The following is a 22,522-nucleotide window of genomic DNA, read 5'->3' on the forward strand; positions in this document are numbered from 1 at the left end:
CACCACTACACATAAAACTGGGACTTATGAAAACTTTGTAAGAGCTATGAATAAATCTGGTCAGGGATTCAAGTATTTAACTTCAAAATTCCCCTCACTGAGCGACGCTAAGATAAGAGAGGGAGTCTTCAATGGTCCTCAGATTCGAGAGCTTCTTGAAGATGATGACCTTGAATCAGACCTTCATGGGGAGGAGAAAGCTGCTTGGGAAGCATTCAAGTTAGTGGTGAAGGGATTTCTGGGAAACAAAAGGGAAGGCAACTATGAAGAATTGGTGGAAAACCTCATCAAGGCTTACAAGAACATGGGATGTAACATGTCACTTAAAATCTACTTTTTGGACTCAAATTTAGACTTTTCCAACGAACTGTGAGGAAGTTAGTGACGAATATAGTAAAAGGTTTCACCAAGATATTTCAACCATGGAAAAATGGTACCAAGGCAAATGGGGCACAAGAATGCTTGCAGATTATTGCTGGACATTGGCAAGAGATGATTCTTCAGCCCACTATAAAAGTCAAGTAAAAAGTCAGAGAGTAGGAACGGCAGAGAGTAGGTACGAATTAGAGTTTAAAACATACTGACACATATTGTATGTTATAATAAAATAATCAAATATTACATGTCTCGTATCTTTAAACCTAAAACAAACAGCATTTTTCAAGGCGATATTTGGATTCAGGACATGAAAATACATAAGAATTAACTAATCTCATATAAGAAGCATACAACTTTTAAAAAATTGTTGACCAGTGTTAGCTGGTAGACGAATGAGTTAGCCCAGTCTGGAGTAGATTAGCTGGTAGACGAGTGAGTTAGCCCAGTCTGGAGTAGATTAGCTGGTAGACGAGTGAGTTAGCCCAGTTTGGAGTAGATTAGTGGTAGACGAGTGAGCTAGCCCAGTTTGGAGTAGATTAGCTGGTAGACGAGTGAGTTAGCCCAGTTTGGAGTAGATTAGTAGTAGACGAGTGAGCTAGCCCAGTTTGGAGTAGATTAGCTGGTAGACGAGTGAGTTAGCCCAGTTTGGAGTAGATTAGTGGTTGACGAGTGAGCTAGCCCAGTTTGGAGTAGATTAGTGGTAGACTAGTGAGCTAGCCCAGTTTGGAGTAGATTAGTGGTAGACGAGTGAGCTAGCCCAGTTTGGAGAAGATTAGTTCACGATGGAGGAGATCCAATCGAGGTAGTGAGTGAGTCTGGTGTAGACGCCAGGTTTGTCGGGTAAGGCACACTTTTCGCCCCAGCTGACGATGCCTACAACCGTGTACTGACCTGGTGAAGAGATGAGATAAGATAAGATTTCGTTCGGATTTTTAACCGCTGAGGGTTAGCCACCCAGGATAACCCAAGAAAATCAGTGCGTCATCGAGGTCTAACTTATTTCCATTGGGGCCCTTAATCTTGTCCCCCAGGATGCGGCCCACACCAGTCGACTAACACCCAGGTACCTATTTGCTGCTAGGTGAACAGGACAACAGGTGTAAGGAAATGTTTCGAAATGTTTCCACACGCCGGGAATCGAACCCGGGCCCTCCGTGTGTGAAGCGGGAGCTTTAGCCACCAGGCTCAACTAACTTCGTAGTTTAATGTCATTACTTACAGGTTCATACAGACATCTGCATTAGTGGGTATGTATACAAAACCTTCTTGCACCCCATCTTCTCCGAGGCTGTGGGTTTTATACACACACACACACACACACACACTCTCTCTCTCTCTCTCTCTCTCTCTCTCTCTCTCTCTCTCTCTCTCTCTCTCTCTCTCTCTCTCTCTCTCTCTCTCTCTCTCTCTCTCTGATATGAAATATAAACGCCCATGAAAACGACAGAAAAAAGTGTAATTGTTTTATGCATGGAATACAAAACCAGAGTTACAGCATATTAGAAACGAAAACAAATGAGAGACAATAGGTCTAACAGAAACTAGATTAGAGAAAAGCTCTAGATTAGCATACAAATGTGAAAAACTAGGTATAAGAGAGAGAGAGAGAGAGAGAGAGAGAGAGAGAGAGAGAGAGAGGAAGGAAGAAAGCGGACTGATAATATAGGTAATAATCCAAGGCATAACTGTTGAAAACTTAAAGATATAAATTAAAAACAAGAGGGGGAAAAAACGAAAAAAAATATATAACGAAGCATTTAACAACACACAGGACTGCGTTGTATGACCCTTGTAGGTTTAGCGCTTCTTTTCATTATAATAATAACGATATGCTAATGATACTAATATTTAGTCCTTTTCATGCTTGCGTTTTAATAGCTGTTATCGAAGATAAACAACTAGTAAATGAGAAAACATAGCCACACATAAGGTCATGAAAGAACAGCGGGAAAAGGTAAACAAAGCAGAAATTAACAAGCATAACAAAAGCCAAAGTTGTAAACAATATCAGAAACAATAAAACTAATAATCACTCACCGTCCACCTTGCAAACCATTGGACTTCCGGAGTCACCCTCACAGGCATCAATACCTCCTTCCGGGTATCCTGCGCAGTACATCCCCTGGGTGATACTTGATGCCCCGTACGCTTGGTCCTTAGTACACATTTCATCCGGCAGGATGGACACGAAGGCAGCCTGAAGCAGCTCGGGCTTTCCTGCAAGAAGATGGGAGGATTCTAGACATCTCTTTCCTAGAATGGTGGGCTGGTGGCTTGGACTGCCTCTTAAATTGTAAGTTTATCATGGTTCTTATGGTATTTAGTGCTGCCTACATGGTACTGATGTTTATCTGACCTGAAACAAAAATGTATAACGGTAGTAGGACATTGTAGGATCTGTTTGTGCATGATACTTAGAACAATTAATTATTTATTTAGCATGTTAGTGGGACAATGAAGGATTTATTTTTAAGGTATTGGTAATCTAACTGGCCTTTGAACAGTGATGTATTTATCGATATAGTAGGACAATTTAGAATCAATTCTGTGTGGTAATGGTATCTGTCATTGGTACCTTGAAAATATTTATTTAGCATGGTACTAGGACGAAAAAAAAAAGGAATGCATCTAGCCGGATACGTACTTCCATCGTATGCTAACCTGCCCCACCCAGCCACGGCACAGCACAGACCTGGAATATACCTCCAGGCAGGCGGCACCAGACACACAGGTTGGGCGAACTTGCCGAACCTGTGGAAGAAGAGAATGTGAAGTCATGCATCCATTCCTGCTCCAACACTTGATGATATCAAGTCAGGTTTTTCTCTCCATCAGAGATTGGTGAACTTAATCAGTTGACCGACACTGCACCTGAACAAGTGCTGGACCATAGCGCGAATGGCAGAGATACCATCCATCTTGACGCTGCTGAAGGGGATCTCGAAGCGAGGAATTGATCTCTACCTTTCCTCTTACTTCCAGATCAGATGTGATTACCCACCACTCCCTGGGCGCTGTGTTCTACCCAACCCCCGGATCGAATCCGATCACTGCTTCCCATTTCCGAGATGCTGTGTGACCCCTGCGCACCGAGCGCTTTCCTCTTTAATATTAGTAAATAATAAAGTGACCAGATGTATTGCGTTCACTGCACGATCTGTGAAAGTATCTTCGTGTTGCATAACCTCGCCCCTCCCCCTCTACCTCAGTGAATAGTGCAGAGTGCGGCATAAAGTTCGCAATGCTGTCAAACGTTCGAGTTGAAGACAATGAAGCTAATCGGAAAAGGTCTTCACAAGTCATCACATGGAAACTAAATTCCAGTTTCCTCAATTACAAATGGGATATTTAAACATGCACAGCCCCTAAACTAATTCCAACCTTCCGCTGAGAAACTGTAGCGCTGTATGACCCTCGTGGGTTTAGCGCTTGGTTTTGATTATAATATTCAGTTTTTGTTTTTCACAGAGATCAGTTTCTACCAGCACTTCGAGTTTAAACCCGCTCAGAAGCTGCATTATCGAGTTATCGGATTTGAAGACCTGAAGCCAATGATATAAGGGTCAAATTATCTTGTGATAAACCCGTATTTTCATTTTGCCAATTCCTTCGGGAAAAATCAATCCAAACTCTTTTTCTAAGTAAGATTCACCAGCGTTTAAGGTTTAAAGCCGATCAGAAAAAACATTCTCCAGGTCTTTCACACAAATCAATATATATAATACACACAAAAAAAATACATAATCCTAAATCGAGGTGTAGGTTCCTTTGAGAAAAACACATCAGCACTAAAAGTTTGAACCCGACCGGAAGATTCATTTTCTTCAGTTAATGCAAAGAATCCAACCTTTCTGACAGTTGTATGTTTATAAGACAGTTCATATAAGACGAGAAGAAAATTGTGCGATAATAAAAAATTTATCTTATATGTGTGGACATAGTACAGCGCTGTATGGCCCTGGTAGGTTTAGAGCTTAGTTATAATTACTAGTGTAGGAGCCTGTGGTATACTGAAATCCTGTAGGTATGTTTCTGTTACTGTAAAGCAGCACAAGTGTGTGTGAACGACTTTAGTACTGTACAAGTTTGTTATCGACTTACTGTATGCCTCTACCGTTCTTCCTGACAATCTTGATGAGAGCCACGTCATTGTCAAGGTAGACAGACCGGCTGTACTCCGGGTGGATAAATATGGTCGATACATTAAACACTTGTTCCTCCTCTTCGTCTCTCTGCATGAAGCAGGAAGAATGGTTAATGGGCAGGGAGGGCGAAGTGCAAAAGCTAAAGAGAAAGCAGCAGGGAAGAGAAAGAGAGAAGAGAGAGCAGGGAAATAGAACGCAGGAGATCAGGAAACACCGAAAAGACTGGTGGGTGTGAGAGAGAGAGAGAGAGAGAGAATGATTGCAGAAACGAGAGTAAAAACAAATAAAGGAGAAATAATTGAAAGAGGAGGAAGCTTCTCAGAATGGCTCCAGGTTCTCTGTTAGCTATACGAAAATGAGGATTTTTTTGGAACAAGTAAGAGGGTAGAAAGGAGAAGGTAATCTAAGGTTGAGGATAAAGAAATATAAAAAAAAGAAATATTGCGGGGAGTATTTATTTACATATATGGTAGTTGATGTGTGGAAAACCTCCTGGAAGATGTTGCGAGTAGAGAAAACTTTCCAGAAAATGAAAAATACATGTAATTATATTTAATGAAAACAAAAGAAAATCTCTGCTCTTTTCATCTAATCACAAATAAATAATTAAAATTTGAAGTGGTCGTGGAACATTAAATAGGTCTGTAGTTCGCCTCAACACTAACGTCAAGAATGTTAATTCTTACTGGGGATTAAAGAGAATTCTTTAAACCCTTTATTAAGGATTAAAGTACTGTTGATTCTTGTGTAAAGGTGAATTAAAATTTTAAGTGATTAATGTCTCACTTTTTCCCCTTCCTTCCTCTACTCCTACTCACCCGAAGGGAGTAGTCTCCTATCTTGATGCGGTAGGAGGTCGAATATTTCATGCAGTGGGCAGCTGTCAGCACATAATCTGTGTTCAGTATCGCTCCTCCACAGTGAAATGACCAGTGAAATAACCGAAGGTAGATGGCCACCTGCGAATACCAGAGGTTTATTGTTTATTGGTGCAAGTATTTAGAATGAAGAAAAAAGGGTCACAATACGTGGCGTTACAATTCACATTTGACCTGTTAACTGCAAATGAAAACTAGACGATGTTTTCGTACAACTTCGAGCATTTCGTATTTTCATTCGTAAATTTTGTTGTTTTCTTTGGATTTTCTTCCTAGGAGTAGACAACATTTGTATGTTTCTGTCAGTTTGTAGACAGCCTGTACTGTCTGCACAGACAGCCCATGCTGTCTGCCAGCTTAGTTCATATTTCGCGTCATGCTGGTGCTGCCACCTATAGGCCTTGCCACTTCAGTATACCCAGACTTGCCTCACCCTCACTCACACAGCGGCCTAGCAGCAAGACACAAGGCCTCCCAGCTCTCTCTCGTGGGATGGCCCTGCCCGGGCCGTGGGCACAAACACACAAGCCTGTGTAACCCACCTACGACTTAACAATAAACTAAGAAGCCTCCGAAGACGTATCATTAACCACCCGCTTGCAGCACATACCAAACAAACCCGTTAAGTTGGCCGACGTGATCTATCCTTGGCACTTGTTTTTAAAACCGTCAACGTATTAGCCTCTGCTATATAATTTTCCCAGTTCACAGTCTTCGTATTGATGTTTCCTAACGTTTCTCAGATTTATTCTACGTTCCTTTATCCTAGTACTTTCAATAATAATATAATGCAATAAAAATATCTTTATTACTACAAGTACATGTACAAGGTATACAGACCATAGCTGACATCAATGACATACTACTATATAGAAAGCCGCTTGTTATGCTGAACATTTCCGGCAAATTAGGCCAGGTTTGCCACCTGATGTGACCCACACCAGTCGACTAACACCCAGGTACCCATTACTACTGATGGGGGAACATGGACAACCGGTGTAAGGAAACACGCCCAATGTTTCGACCCTCGCCGGGAATTGAACCTGGATACTCACCGTGTGAAGCGAGAGCTTTTGCCACCAGGCCACGGGCCACTGTCCATCAGTCTTCATTTCTCCAAAATATCACTTAACGAGATCTAGATAGCTTTTAATTATAGAAATAATATTTATGATAATCATAATGATAAACTAAAATTATCTAATAACATTAACACTGTTTCTAACACAACGTAACGGAAGTGCAAAATCAAATGGTAATTCCTGCTTCACATTTGCAAATATTCAGGGTTTAAAATCAAATAATTATGATAAAATTAGTTGTCAGTGGGTTCCTAACAGAAGCGAATGTCATGTTTGGGGCATTTACAGAAACACATACAAGGGATGTTTTGGATGGAGAGTTAAAGATAGAAAACTATCACATGTATAGATGTGATAGAATCAATAGGTCACAGGGAGGAGTAGGACTCTATGTACAGAAGTGCTGAACTCTACGAATGATATAGTAGAAATTCTAGGCATTAAAGTTGAAAACAGGGATTTGGTAATCATCCTAGTATACAAACCACCATCAGCAACTGCTGAGGAATTCACAGATCAGCTAAGGAAGATATATAGCTATCTGGATAGACTAGAAAATCCCACACCAAATATTTTACTCCTTGGAGATTTTAATCTCCCTCATGTAAAATGGAAGATGGCGCAACGTAATGTTATACCAGAAATATCCTCGGGAAGCATCCTGGCTCAACAGGTACATACCAGGGAAATAATGAGGTTTTATGAAAATTACTCTTTAAACCAAGAGGTAATTGATCCCACTAGAAATGAAAATACCCTGGGTTTGATATTCACAAACAATGAGGAACTGATCAGAGATAAAACAGTTACAAAAACAATATACTCTGATCATAACATCATAGAGGTTCAAACGAGTATTAACTCAGGCTTACGAAAATGCATCACTAATGTTAGAGACGGGATGTTCAGCAAGTTTAATTTTAACAGCCATAGAATTGACTGGGAAAAAATAAACCAAGAGTTATCAGACATACCCTGGGAATCAGACATGAGCGACCTAAATCCCCAACAGTGCGTAGAGAAGCTGAATACAGAAGCATACAAAGTATGTATGAAACATGTACCATTGAGAAAACCCAGAGGAAGATCAGATATAGAGGGAGAGCGTAGGAGATGGTACAGAAGAAGAAAACAGGTTACTGAACTGCTTAAAAACACAAATATGCTACAACAGAGGAAAGACAGACTTAGCAGAGAGATCACTGAATTAGAGCAAAAACTTAGGATGTCATACCTGACAGAAGTAGTACAAAGGGAACAAAGGGCCATACAGGATATTGCAAGAAACCCAAAATATTTCTATTCCTATGCAAAATTCAAGTTAAGAACTATCTGTAAAATTGGACCACTACTGTGAGGAGACTCGTATACTGACGATGAACAGGAAATGAGTGAAATCCTAAAAGTATGAGTCGGTGTTCAGCAATCCACTAAATGACAGTAAGGTAGAAAATGCAGAAATATTTTTCACTCCAGAAGAAGGCCGCACAGACCAACTAACTGACATTAGTACAAATCCCATAGTTTTCGAAGAAATGGAAAACATTCCCACTCACTCAGCACCTGGACCAGATTCATGGAATGCTCTGTTTATAAAGAAGTGCAAAGTACCACTAGCACGAGCACTCGGTATTCTTTGGAGAAAGAGCTTAGATCTAGGTGAAATACCGGAGGCTTAAAGAGTGTAGACATAGCTCCTTTGCATAAGGGAGGTAGTAGAGCACTAGCTAAAAATTACAGACCAGTAGCCCTAACTTTTCACATCATAAAAACTTCGAAAGAGTGATGAGACGGCAGGTTACAAATTTCATGGAGCAGCACAACCAACATAACCCGAACCATCATGGTTTTAGAGCAGGACGGTCATGCCTGTCACAGCTACTGAACCATTATGACAGAATTACGGAGGCACTGGAAGACGACCAAAATGCAGTGGTGATTTACACAGATTTTGCAAAAGCGTTTGATAAATGCGATCATGGAGTGATAGCGCACAAAATGAAGGCCATGGGCATTACGGGGAAGGTAGGCAGGTGGATTTTCGGTTTCCTAACACAAAGAAAACAAAAAGTAGTAGTGAACAGGGCAAGATTCAGCATCAGCAAGGTCAAAAGCTCAGTGCCCCAAGGCACTGTCCTGGCACCTCTGCTGTTTCTCATCCTCAAAGCAGACATAGACAAAAACACCCGACATACTTTTATATCATCATTTGCAGATGACACTGAAATAAGCATGAAAGTCACCACGGTAGAGGACACTGAAAAAGGTACAGGAAGACATAAACAGGGTTTTCCATTGGGCAGTGAACAACAACATGACGTTCAATGGTGATAAGTTCCAGCTGCTTAGGTATGGAAAGAATGAAGAACTTAAAAGGAGCACTATATACAAAACTCAAGAGGGTCACCAAATAGAACGTAAGGAACACGTAAAAGACCTGGGAATAATTATGTCAGCGGACCTTTCTTTTAAAGACCATAACAAGACAAAGATCACGACAGCCAGGAAGAACTTTCAAAACAAGGGAAATAATGCCGATGGTGGCACTCTTCAAATCGCTAGTGCTCCCTCCCTAGAATATTATTCAGTGCTGACGGCCCCGTTCAAGGCAGGAGAAATATCGGAGCTGGAACAAATACAGAGATCGTTTACGGCTCACATTGAGCCAGTAAAGCACCTAAACTACTGGGAATGCCTACAAGTCTTGAACATGTATTCATTGGAGCGGAGGAGAGAGAGGTACATGATAATATATACCTGGAAAACACTCGAGGGCTTGGTCCCAAATCTGCACATTGCCATAACAACATACTGGAGTGAGAGATATGGGAGGAAGTGTAAAATAAACCCAGTGAGGAGCAGGGGTGCGGTGTGGACAATAAGGGAACATTGTATCAACATCCGGGGTCCCAAACTATTCAACATCCTACCAGAAGATATCAGAAACACGGCTGGAACAAGTGTAGAAGCCTTCAAGAGGAAATTGGACAAGTATCTTCACCAGGTGCAGATCACAGCTCGGTCATGTTACGTATGTCGTCCCGACATACACTACTATACTATAGGCTGAACAGGCAGGCGGATCTGGGCTGATTCTATACAATAACAAATTCATATATAACTTAGAACTAATGGATGGTACAACATGATTTTGACGTAATGGGTGTTAACGTAATCATTACAAACTATAAGAACAAATCATTATACAATATGGATGGAATTGATCGATCGATCTGTATTCATGCACTCTACGGATTCTGAGGAAGAATAAATATATACAAAGAAGTGTTTAACAGAAAGGCAGATTCGGTGCACTCAAATCTAGACTGTTAATTCTCAGAATACGGAGGGAACGTGAACACGAAAATTTCCGACAAACTGATCAGCTAATAATAAACACACAGTTGACAATTTCATTCATCTCGGACATCTAATTATACAGACTATGTACATTTAAACCCAATTCTGCAAGGGTTAGGTTTACATATGCAGAATGGTTATCATCTCTGGGAGGGTCGAATTCCTCTGCAATGGCTAACACATGCCTTGACTGAGAGAGATCTGAAGGAATATCTACAAAAGATACTTGCGGGTTTCTCATTACTTGTCGGGTACGCAAGGAGTAACAACATTCAGGTTGAGTATCTGACTGAGTATCTGAGGTAGAGAGTACAGGATCAGGAGGATTGTCAGAGTCTGTCTCATTAGTCTGGGTAGCAATATCCTCAACATCGCATACTAATTTCATATGATCTAAATGCGATTCTTTGTATTTGCCAGTACTAACTTCTCTAACCTTATACTTATTTCCAGAGATATGTTCTACAACTCGATAAGGTCCGACAAACTTTTGATCAAGCTTTGGCATTGCAGACGTTTTGTTAAAGTTAATCAGCATGACTCTCGAACCTACTTTGATTTTGGATGGCTTAGCACGGCTATTAGTTACTCTAGTAAATTCTGCTGTTGCTTTATGAAGTGTTTCACGGATTCTTCTAAAAACACTTTGAGCTAAGCTGGTACGAGTTGCTACGAAATCATCAGGGTTGTAATTAGGTTTCGGAGTGGAATATAACAACTCATAGGGTAAACGCTTGTCTACACCATACAATGCATAATGTGGAGTATCACCTATGGAAGCATTGTAAGCAGAATTTATGGCACACTGGACATCTGGTATAACTTCATCCCAAGTTTCACTATTGGGGTTGATAGTGGCTCTCAGAACATCAAGTACTTTCTTATTTGTTCTTTCGGCTAACCCATTGCTGGCAGGATGATGAGGAACAATGGTGGATTTAGAGATCTTGTATAAAGTACACAAATTTTCAAGAATCTCATTACAGAATTCACCTCCATTATCTGTTACTAAGGACTTTGGGGTGGTATGCCTGCAGATAATGCGTTCTTTAAACGCTCTAGCTACTGTCTCTGCAGTCTTATCTGCAATAGGAACTAGCTCACAATATCTGGTGAAATGGTCTACCATAACACACAGATGTTTGTTGCCTTGGAGGGAACATTTAAAATTAGTTAACAAATCAAGGGCAACTCTTTCCCACGGTTCGCTAGTGGTTGGGTACACTTGGATTGGGTTAGGACCATTGACATTTCCTTTATGCTGCATACAGACACTACATTTCTTAACATACTCGGAAATGTCAGTTGCCATACGTGGCCAAAAGTATTTCATTCTGGCTTGTTTCACAGAACGATCCATACCAGGGTGTGCAACACCTGGTGCATCATGAACTAGCTGTAGAGCTACGTTCACTAGTGACTGTGGAATTACTAACTGGTAAACTCTTCTGCTTGGAGTACCCAACTCGGCTGTTCGATACAGTAATTCCTGACTCATTACAAAGTCACTAATGGGTGCTGGTGGCTTTACAGTAAGAATGGGATCTTCCTGGAGAAGGAATCGAATCACACCAGACCACATGGGATCTAGTCTTTGTGCAGTTTTGACATCCTCGACAGTAAATGGAGGATCTGCAGTAACTACACTAACGTGTCGCGATAAAGCATCTGCGACTACATTTGACTTGCCAGGTAAATGCTCAAAAGTGGGATTGAACTCTTGGATAGTCAAGGACCATCTGGCCAACCTTCCAGTAGGCTGTTTGTTCTGGAATAAAGGTATCAGTGGCGCATGATCTGTCAAGACATGAACAGGGTACTGGTAAATGATGTCTCGGAAGTGCTTTAAAGACCACACTATTGCTAAGGCTTCTTGCTCCGTTACTGTATAATTACGTTCAGCCTTCGTAAGGACTCGGCTAGCAAATGCAACTGCGTTGTACTTGCTATCAGTCTTCTGAGCTAGTACGGCACCTATGCCAATTGAACTAGCATCAGTTGTCAGATAGAAGGGCTTAGAAAAATCTGGGAATTTCAAAATTGGAGCAGATGTTAGCTTTTCTTTTAGAGTTTGGAATGCTGTTTCTTGACGGAAGGTCCAAACAAAAGGAGCATCTTTCTTAAGCAACTCGGTTAGAGGAGCAGCTATGGAAGAAAAATTAGCAATGAAAGATCTATAAAAACCTGCTAAGCCCACAAAGGATCTTACGGCATCAGCAGTTTTGGGAGTTGGAAAATTTAGTACTGCAGTTACTTTACTTTGGTCAGTCGTAACCCCTCTAGGAGTGACTACGTGACCAAGAAACTTAATTTCTGATCTGAAAAATTGGCATTTAGACAGTTTGATCTTTAAATTTGCTTCTTCAAGCTTTCCAAGTACTGTATCAAGTCTTTTCAGATGTGTGTCCACGTCTTCGGACATGACGATTACGTCGTCTAAGTACACCATAAGTGCTTTACCTATCAGACCTCTAAAGATATTGGTCATGAGTCTAGAGAACGTGATAGGAGACGATCGTAATCCAAACGCCATACGGAGGAAATGATAATGACCTGTGGGAGTGGAGAAAGCTGTTAACTCTTGGCTGTCCTCGTGAAGAGGGACTTGCCAAAACCCTTGTAACAAGTCTAGGGTCGAGAAGACTTTGTTATCTCCGATATTGCGTAAAAGGTCACCTAGTACAGGAAGTGGGAAACGATCTGGAATGGTTTTCGCGTTTAACTTCCTAAAGTCAATCACCGGGCGCCAAGTGCCATCCTTCTTAGGCACTAGGATCAAGGGCGCATTCCAGGGTGAATTGCTATGTGCAATAACTCCATCATTGAGCATTTGATTGATCAGTTCCTCTGCGACAGCAACTTGTGAATGAGGCATTCTGTACGCAGGTATGTAAATAGGTCTAGTACCAGGTTCAAGTGGAATACGATGGGACAATAAGTTCGTTATACCCATCTTCTCACCTGGTAAGGCAATAGCTTTACGACGTTTGTTCAACAGAGTCAACAAACGCTTGACTTCGTCTGGGAAGTCAGTAGGAGCTAAGTCTTTCTCCTCAACTGGTGAAACAGATTGATCCGGAGAAGTGGATGAGGTCTCCCCGGTAGAAATAGCACCGACCCACTGGTCAGGTGACACGTCATCCTGTACTTGAACAGGGTAAGGATAGTGAACTAGGTCAACGAGGTTGGTATTTGCTCTGAGACGAACACTGTGACCCAAAGTGTTAGCAAGGAGTAAATGGATCTTACTGTCTCTTACAATGTGTAAGGAAGGTTCAACAAATAAACCTTTGACCTTGCAGGAATCACTGTCAACTAGGACGGTATCACCATCTGGAACATTAGGAACAACAACAGACACTCTAGTGAGAGCACTAGCCGCAACAGAGACGTCTTTCTGCAAACGGCATGTGACATCAACAAGAGATGGCATTACTAGTTCCAAGTAATCGTTTTCTGACAAGGCATCCCCTGTGGAGAAACTACTACTCGAACTAGCAGTCATTGCAGGGATAGGCTGTGCACTCAAGGCAGTCTGAGTGTCCTCGGACACTTGAGGCAACGGAACACTATCCTGCAAGTCTGAAGGTATAGGTGGAACACTAATGGGAGTGACAGAATTACCAGTGCCTGACCGCTTGGGTACGCTACTGGAAATTGCATTGGCTTGTAAGGACTTAATGCGTACATCATACTCTGCAGCAGTATGACAGATTTCTGATCCAAGCTGGTAACCCCAGAATGGAACGATTAAGTCATCTATTTGGGCATGCCATCGGTACGGGTCGAGCACAATGCGTAAGTCTCGCATGGAAGCAAATCCCAGAAGAAGGTCACCAGGGAAAGTAATCTGGTCGACAACAAGAAAAGCAGCAGTAAAGTCTCTGCCTTGGATAGTAAAGGTGAGCGAAGTCTGACCTCGGACTCGCAGAAGAGAACCAGCTACTCCACCAAGGAAGGTTACAGTAGTTGGTTCAACGAGGAGGATACGTCGTAACCGCTTCTCTTTAAACAAGCTAGACCTAATGATATTAACTTGCGCACCAGAGTCCATGAACACATGAACGGGCGCATTATGGACAGAAGCTTGTACTAATGGACCAATCGTTGCATTAGAACTCATATGCAAACAGGAAGTTGAGTTATCATCGGAGAAAGCATCTTCTACTTCATCCCCAAATTCCTCTACGTCAGAGACGTGTGAAGCCACATCATCAGCAGGATTGTCATTCTCGAGACTGCTTAAGGCTTCAAAGGAATTGTGAACGGGGATGGCGTACTCATTATCACTTACCGTCACCATTGGGCGGTTTGACTGGGGCGCTCTAATTCCCCCGAATTGGAAGAATGAGCCTGGTTCTGATTAGACTGTGAACCACGCCGTCTGTTTCCTCTCCTGGCTCTGCGGTTGGAACGGCCATGGAAAGATCTAGAGTACCGCATATTGTAGAGCGCATTGCACTCAGATGTATCATGTCCATGAATTCTATGATGAGTACAGTAGGGAAGATCTGACTGGTACTCATCATCAGTACGACGCTTCTTAGGGTAACTGTCATAACAATTACTAGCGATATGACCACGGAAACCACAATTGTAGCAAATTATTTGACTGTGGTTACTGTACGTACTATGGGTGTTACGGGAATGATAGCTCTTAACACTTGCTTTGGATGATGAGCGTGAGTGATTGCGGTTGGGAGGTTTGGTAGTAGCACAAACTAAAGGAGGTACAGGATTGGACAAGGGGTTTGGCATAGACCTACGATAAGGGAAGGATCCCTCGGGACACAAATTTCGTACATGGATTAGAGCTTTAAGCGGTCCCATATTAGCATCTAGCGGACTTGAATTGTACACATACTTAGATGTCGGTGGCATTAGTTGTTTAACGACTCCAAATGCAGCTAATCTGGCAAATCCATCAAGGGCTGGTTTATCACTATCGTTAAGATATCTTGAATTTTGGCCTGCTTTAACAAATGAGGACATTAGGTTATTGAGACGGAGAGCAAACTCCTCTAATGACTCTTCTGGTCTCGGGGCTGTGCAAACTAATTCTTTGAGAACAACAAACGGATCGGTTTCTCGCACTGGTTCAAGATAATTGCGAATTAACTGTTCATAATCTTGCCACCTGGTCAGATCTTGGAAGTCCTTCATACGAATTAATTTAAATACATTTGAGGCAGCTGAAGAACGGGCTAGACTCTCCTTTCCGATACTTATTAAAAGACTCTCAGATGGGGGACCATCAACTGAAGCGTCAGCTCTGGCTCTAACTGCAGTAAACCAGCCTTCAAGGTTGTCTGGGTCACCATTAAATAATGGCATAGCATCATACGGATCACGAGTGAAGTTACGCAGGCCAGAAGTCTGAGTATGTCTATCGTTTGATACGGAGTTACTCGAATTTTGGGCTGACACATTAATGGTTGTACTAGCAGCAAGTGCTGAGGCATCGCTAGAGAAAACTTGAGACATGTTTGCAAAATGTAAAAACTAGAATTTAGAGAACAGAGAAAATGATAACTGAGGAACACACAACACAGTGAATTTAAATGGAAGAAAATGCTTAACTATTCTGCATAAGTAATTAAAATTTTACAAGTTACACAGTAAGCAAAGAACTCACACAAGAAGAATATGCAACTTAGCAAACACTGAAAATCAAGAGAGCTTGTACTTTGCTCAAATCTAATATGCTCAACTTTTACTTTAAATTGAATAAATGGCACAGTGAGTTGTCTTTACTTTCAATGCAACAAGGAAAATACACAATAAAATAATAAAATGGACTCAATAAACTTGTGCAAAAATTAAAACAAACACACAATTCGCTGAAATAAAAATTAAAATGACAGACAGAATAAAATACTATGCACAGAACAGAGCATAAGAAACTGCACTGTAATAAACTGTATTGCACAACACTGCATAAAATTTTCTGCAAGAAAAACTTTAATAGCAACACAATATTTGCACAAGAATTATTGCAAAATGAGTCTATGTGCAATAATAAAAATTATAACACACAAGAAAAGAAATATATCAAGGAATGAACACTTTAACTCTTAACTGCACTTAAACAACAAGCAAAAGAACAATTTACTTTAAAAGGAGAACTTAAAAATTGCACTAAGAGTGAATTTGTTCAATAAAATATGAAAAATAATAGGTGCTAAAACACACAACAAAAAGGAATACAACACTTACAGTGATGCAGAACACAAAACATCAACATAAACACAGTACTAGAATTTTCTTGCAATGAAACTTGATGTGTGAAAAATTTTGTAAAATTGAGTTCTTGCTGGGACTTAAAAAAATGGCACTATTGTCTGTGGAAATAAGACAAATTAAACACTGGCTGAATAAAGGAATATGAACACAAGAATGTTCAACACACAGGGAACAAAAATAATAAAATTACACAAATGCTGGGAAGAAAAAAATTAACAGACAACACTGAGTTGTGATGCAGAATATGAGGTGAAAAATTTACTGAGTTAATACACTGGAATTCTGAAGTTTAAACACAAGTTCTATATTGCTCATATGTTGCACACACAACAAAGGAAACACTAAGTACTTACTTCAAGTGTATAAAAAGATACACAACACAACAGATATAAAATAATGCACGAAAATTAACACTGAATTAAGGAGATTAAAAGAAATTAATGCAATCAGTACATGATAAACACTGAGTCTGATCAAGAGTCACTGAATGTCACTAAGAGAAAAATTCACTGGGAACACAAAAGAAATGTCTCAACACTCGCAAATGTCTCTAAAAAAAATATTATAGCTGTAACACTTGAAAAAAATGAGACTGATGGATTGTTTATATCGTCTTGCTGCTGTCCTCTGCACAGATGATCGTAGAATTGCGCTTAAATCGGCGAGAGACAACACACAGGAGGCTTTTAAAGATGGCGTGCCACTCTCTAGCTCTTGACCCCCTATGTGGTCCTTAAAATATGGTGCTACAACCCTTAGCAGTGCACCAAAACACTGATGAGGTAGGTGAGTTGTAATGGCCGACTGTAGTTGGGTTTGTGGGTAATGGCTGAGCGAGGCGTCTGAGACCGGCAATGGTGCGACACACGTGATCGTGAGTGGCTGGGCTTATGGGTTGAACGTCGTAAGCCTCACTGAGAAAACCCACACTGCCGCGAAGATAATTCTAAGCCGGCTGGCTTAGAAGAAACCCACGAAATACTACAACACCACAAGGATGACAAGGAGCACTCAGAATGCTTGGAACTTGAATCACAAGCGATGAAGGCTAGTCATGTGGCTTGCTTGAGTACTGGGGTAAGACACCTGGGTTAGTTGCTAGCTGGCTTATCTTAACCCTTCACACAGAATGGCTTGATAACTTCACACGATGAGCACAGCAGGGGTGGAAGCTGGCTTGGCAGGCAAAATAATTGGATGGAGTAGGCTAGGCTGGACTGGACTCGGGTGTTCTGACTCCCCCACCACAGACTGGAAGCTGGCTTATTTTGCAAACTCGGGTCAACCCCTCGGGAGTAATGCAAAAAAGCAGGAAACACTAATACAAAGAGACTGACCAGTGAATAATGTAGAAGCTGGTAGAGTAGCTGGCTTGAGGTAGCTGGATGGGGTGAACCTCGGTAGGCCTACTGGTAACACGAAATGGCCGTCTTGCTGGTCGACAACTTTATCTCCAGAAATCGCTGTAATCGTCAGAATTACAGGCTCACCGCTGTCACCATTTATCGTAAGGGTTCTTGAATGGAGATATCGTAGGATAAGGTAGACACACTTGTAGGATGGTAGGTGTATTGTCAGACTGAGATGAGAGATGGAGCCCGGTGCCAAGCTTGTTCACGCCTGTATGGACTGCCGCCGAGTGAGGACGGGACAGGGGGATCACTGCCCATGTGTATCCCTATGACGTCACACAAAGCCAAAGGCCTACGAGGGATCTCGTGTCTAAAGCACGGGGATGATACTAATATGCTATGCTATATAATACTGGGAATACAGGGATCAGCAACTATGCTGACAACCAGACTGTGATGGATATGTGGGGCAGCGGGCCTAAAGCAGCAGCAGCCTGGTTGACCAGGCAAGCACCAGACGAGCCTGGCCTCAGAGAGTAGATAAACTCTCGAAACTCTTCAAAGGTATATCAAAGGTACAGTACTAGGAGAGACTAACCTGCCAGGGGTAGGCGCCACGAAGGGCGGTGTGGCCACTCACCACCCTGGATTGCCCAGCCTTGAAGGGCGGATTGTCGTGCACCTCCGCTCTCCCACACATGGTCTGTAAAGTAAAAGGACACAAGTGCAACTAATGTGACATTTATTGTGGCAACGTTTCGCTCTCCAGGAGCTTTATCAAGCCATTGTCGGTAATTCTACCAACTTTATTACACACATGGTCTGCTGGTCGTGAGGATTCTGTAATAAAGTGAATGGTGCTTCTTGTAGTCACTCTTCACCAAACTTTTACAGGAGGATTTGTGTACTTTGCTGATGAAGGCATTGTTGTTGTTGTTTTTATTTTTAGGTATTCTCGAGGCATTTTTGAGGTAGGCCGCTAGGAATTTTTATTGACCTAAGAAAAGCTTTTGACACAGTAGATCACGGCATCCTACTCCACAAACTTGACCATTACGGTATAAGAGGCCATGCGCTTGCATATTTTAAATCTTACCTTACTAATAGGTATCAGTATGTCACCATTAAAGACACAGCATCATCAACACGGCCACTCGATACTGGAGTTCCGCAGGGAAGTGTCCTTGGTTCCTTGCTCTTCCTCATTTACATCAGTGATCTTCCAAACGTATCCCAACACCTGAAACCCATTCTCTTTGCTGACGACACGACTTACGTTATCTCCCATCCTAATCTTGCCACCCTCAACACCATTGTTAATGAGGAGCTGCTCAAAATATCGACTTGGATGACAGCCAATAAACTTACACTCAACACTGACAAAACCTACTATATTATGTTTGGTAGCAGAGCAGGTGTTGCGCAACTTACATTAAGATCGACAACACTCTAATTGCCAGACATAATGAGGGCAAATTCCTAGGCCTATACCTCGACAACAACCTGAATTTCAGCACCCATATCCAACAAATAGCAAAAAAAGTATCCAAAACAGTTGGGATCCTCTCCAAGATACGATACTACGTGCCGCAAAATGCCCTTCTCACACTATACCATTCACTCATTTATCCATACCTCACCTATGCTATCTGTGCTTGGGGATCAACTGCAGCAACACACCTAAAGCCAATAATAACCCAACAAAAAGCCACAGTAAGAATAATCACTAAATCCCATCCCTGGCAACACACCCCCCACTCTTCATAGATCTAAACTTACTCCCTGTTCAGAACATCCACACTTACTACTGTGCAATCTACATCTACAGGACCTTAAATTCCAATATTAACCCTGACCTAAAACGCTTTCTTGATAGTTGTGACAGGACCCACAGGCATAACACCAGACACAAACATCTCTACGACATTCCCCGTGTCCGACTAAACCTTTACAAAAATTCAATGTACGTCAAAGGCTCTAAAATATGGAACACCCTACCTGAAAACTCTAGAACTGCAGACACATTCATCACTTTCAAAACTACCGTTAGAAAATATCTTATCTCTCTGATATTCCCCGTCAACTAACTACATAAAAACCACCTGGTGGTTCACACTTACACTCACTCACTCACCCATTTGACTATAAGCACAGAAATACAAATCTTAATCTTAAAATAATGATTCTTAGCTAGTTATAAGTTTGTCTGTGATACTCCAATATAGAAACTATGTATTGTGCCAAAACAAAAGCATTCACATTTATAAACTCACAAACTAGTATTAGTCACTTAGTATTTAGTCAACTTACTCCATAATTTGTAATAATTTAGGGTTAAGAATTAATCTAAGTTTGCCCGAAATGCCTAGCCATGCTAGGTGTCCTAGTGGTACACTCTGTAATTAGTATTTTATTACATGTAAACCACACAATACCCAAAATCTGTAAACCCCGCATTTTAATCTTTATAGAGAATAAACTTGATTGATTGATTGATTGATAGGCCTTTTTTTGAGGGAATCACTTTTGATAGACATTTTTTAAAAGATACATTTTTAGCAGCAGATATTAGTTTTCGGTGTAGATATTTTACGTTGGAGGCATTTTTTTATGGAAGGGGGGGGGGGGTCACAGACACATTATCTGTAAATTCGACCAACCGTTGGATTGTTTGAGCATCGAAGTCCGAGGTCCTCGGTGTGGTCGCAATTGGTGTGGCCCCAGAGCGCGCGTTGGCACTGTACTACATTGGTCTCGTTCCCCCGGCACTTCAGGACTTTCAGCCACACCGGACCACTACCAGGGCCGAAGGTGTTATTCTTATAGACATATAAGGCCCTTTCCCATCCCAGCATGCGACACAGCACCTGCAGAGTGAGCACAGAGTTATGCAGATGCGATACGGCACTTGCAGTGCGAGTACATAGCTGTACCAACAAGATACAGTGCTTTCAGATACAGACAAAACTCCAAATACCGAGATGTCAGAGAAGCATCCTTCGGCAGGGAAAAATTTCTCTTGACGCATTTCTTCCTCAAATTCTGACCCATTTTCTCTGAACGAAATAGTTGGAAGGCAAAATGCGCTTCTAGCAAAGTATGTTTCGTTCGCCATTTATTGGCGAAACGTTATCTAATAGTTTTGATCTTGTATTATACCCGTCTTTATTTTGGTGATGTGCTTACATGCGCTTCTTCAGTACCGATGAAGTCATCGCACACACTACCCCAGATGCCCATGTAATTCACCTCCACACGCCCCTGGACAGTTCTCACCCCCTGATGCACGCCTTCACCTGCGCCACCTCCAGCTAGGCGCACCTCCACTGGGGCCTGTGGAAAACAGAAGAGAAGTGAACGAAAATACCTGAACTTGCAGTGAAATATTAAAGGGTTAGGTAGATTCACAACTAACCCAAGATGGACTGGAATGCCGTCTAGATTTCATTTCTAATTTATGGGTTAGTTTAAGTGACGCTAAGTGAAGTTTCTAAGTTAGGTTTGGTTCAAATATTCATTCATTTTTACATAACTGTCACTGGAATAAAAATTGGGTGCGGGAGGGAAGAAGAGCAATTAGTGGAATGATGTGGTAAAGAGAGGAGTAAGAGAGAAAAAGTTAGCATATGAGAGATTTTTACAAAGTAGAAGTGATGCAAGGAGGAAGGAATATAAAGAGAGAAAAGGAGAGGCTAAGAGAGAGTACAGCATTATGATGTCAACGAGATAGGCAGTTGATCAGAAGAAAATGCTGGCCCACAGATGGCTCCAACTTCATCCTGTTCCCTACTTGTATGTCTCATAACAATAAAAATGCTTTCAAATGAGCTGATGTAGGTAACAGCTCTTAGCTTGTCAATAAAGTTAGGAATCCTTAGCCTGTAAATAGCTTGTCAATAAAGCTAGGGACCCTTAACCTAACCTTGTCAAACCTTGTGTAAAAAAAAGTGATGAAGGAATGTAAGAGGAGAGCAAATGAGAGAGTGGGTGAGATGCTATCAACAAATTTTGCTGAGAATAAGGAAAGGTTTTGGAGTGAGTTTAATAAGTTAAGAAAGCCTAGGGGACGAACGGATTTTACAGTTAAAAATAGGAGAGGAGAGTTATTAGACAGTGAGTTAGAGGTATCAGGAAGATAGAGGGAATATTTTGAGGAACTCTTAAATGTTGATGAAGAAAGGGAAGCTGTGAGTTCGTGTATTGGGAAGGGAGGTATATCATCTTGTAGGAGTGATGAAGAGCCAGTTGTGAGTGTGGGTGAGGTGTGTGAGGCAGTGAGTAGAATGAAAGGGGGTAAAGCAGCTGGGATTGATGGGATACAGACAGAAATGTTAAAAGCAAACGAGGATATAGTTTTGGAGTGGTTAGTGCTTTTATTAATAAACGTATTGAAGAGGGAGTTTGAGTAGGGAGTGGCAGAGAGCATACATAGTTCCTTTTTATAAACGCAAAAGGAACAAAAGAGAGAGAGTAAAAATTATAGGGGAATGGAGAATGTAGAATGACATGGAGAGCGTATAAATCTGTAGGGGAAGGAAGGCGGGGTAGGGGTCGTCCTCGAAAAGGTTGGAGGGAGGGGGTAAAGGAGGTTTTGTGTGCGAGGGGCTTGGACTTCCAGCAAGCGTGCGTGAGCGTGTTAGATAGGAGTGAATGGAGACGAATGGTATTTGGGACCTGACGAGCTGTTGGAGTGTGTGCAGGGTAATATTTAATGAAGGGATTCAGAGAAACCGGTTATTTTATATAGCCGGACTTGAGTCCTGGAAATGGGAAGTACAATGCCTGCACTCTAAAGGAGGGGTTCGGGATATTGACAGTTTGGAGGGATATATTGTGTATCTTTATACGTATATGCTTCTAAAATGTTGTATTCTGGGCACCTCTGCAGAAACAGTGATTATGTGTGAGTGAGGTGAAAGTGTTGAATGATGATGAAAGTATTTTCTTTTTGGGGATTTTCTTTTTTTTAGGTCACCCTGCCTCGGTGGGAGACGGTCGACTTGTTGAAAAAAAAAAGCCTGCTGAGCACACCTGGTAAAGTGTATGGTATAGTTATTATTCAAAGAATTAAGAGCAAGATGGAG

The 22,522-nt window shown here is 41.5% G+C and overlaps 1 protein-coding gene across 2 annotated transcripts in view; it reads right to left on the bottom strand.

Annotated features, from left to right (window-relative positions):
* Window positions 1-699: 699 nt before the first annotated feature.
* Window positions 700-22,522, bottom strand: part of LOC128690438 (serine protease svh-1-like) — a 109,415-nt gene continuing 87,592 nt past the window's right edge. For both annotated transcript variants that reach the window (XM_070089693.1, XM_070089692.1), the window contains exons 22-29: window positions 20,625-20,771; window positions 20,099-20,305; window positions 18,037-18,141; window positions 5,342-5,482; window positions 4,480-4,610; window positions 3,023-3,129; window positions 2,416-2,595; window positions 700-1,269 (exon numbers count right to left, since the gene is read on the bottom strand). In XM_070089693.1, coding sequence (XP_069945794.1) covers window positions 1,151-1,269; window positions 2,416-2,595; window positions 3,023-3,129; window positions 4,480-4,610; window positions 5,342-5,482; window positions 18,037-18,141; window positions 20,099-20,305; window positions 20,625-20,771 — 1,137 coding nt within the window. In that variant the 3' untranslated portion in view covers window positions 700-1,150. The remainder of the gene's footprint in view (window positions 1,270-2,415; window positions 2,596-3,022; window positions 3,130-4,479; window positions 4,611-5,341; window positions 5,483-18,036; window positions 18,142-20,098; window positions 20,306-20,624; window positions 20,772-22,522) is intronic.

The sequence above is a fragment of the Cherax quadricarinatus genome, chromosome 29, assembly GCF_038502225.1.
Source record: "Cherax quadricarinatus isolate ZL_2023a chromosome 29, ASM3850222v1, whole genome shotgun sequence".
Classification (NCBI taxonomy): Eukaryota; Metazoa; Arthropoda; class Malacostraca; order Decapoda; family Parastacidae; genus Cherax; species Cherax quadricarinatus.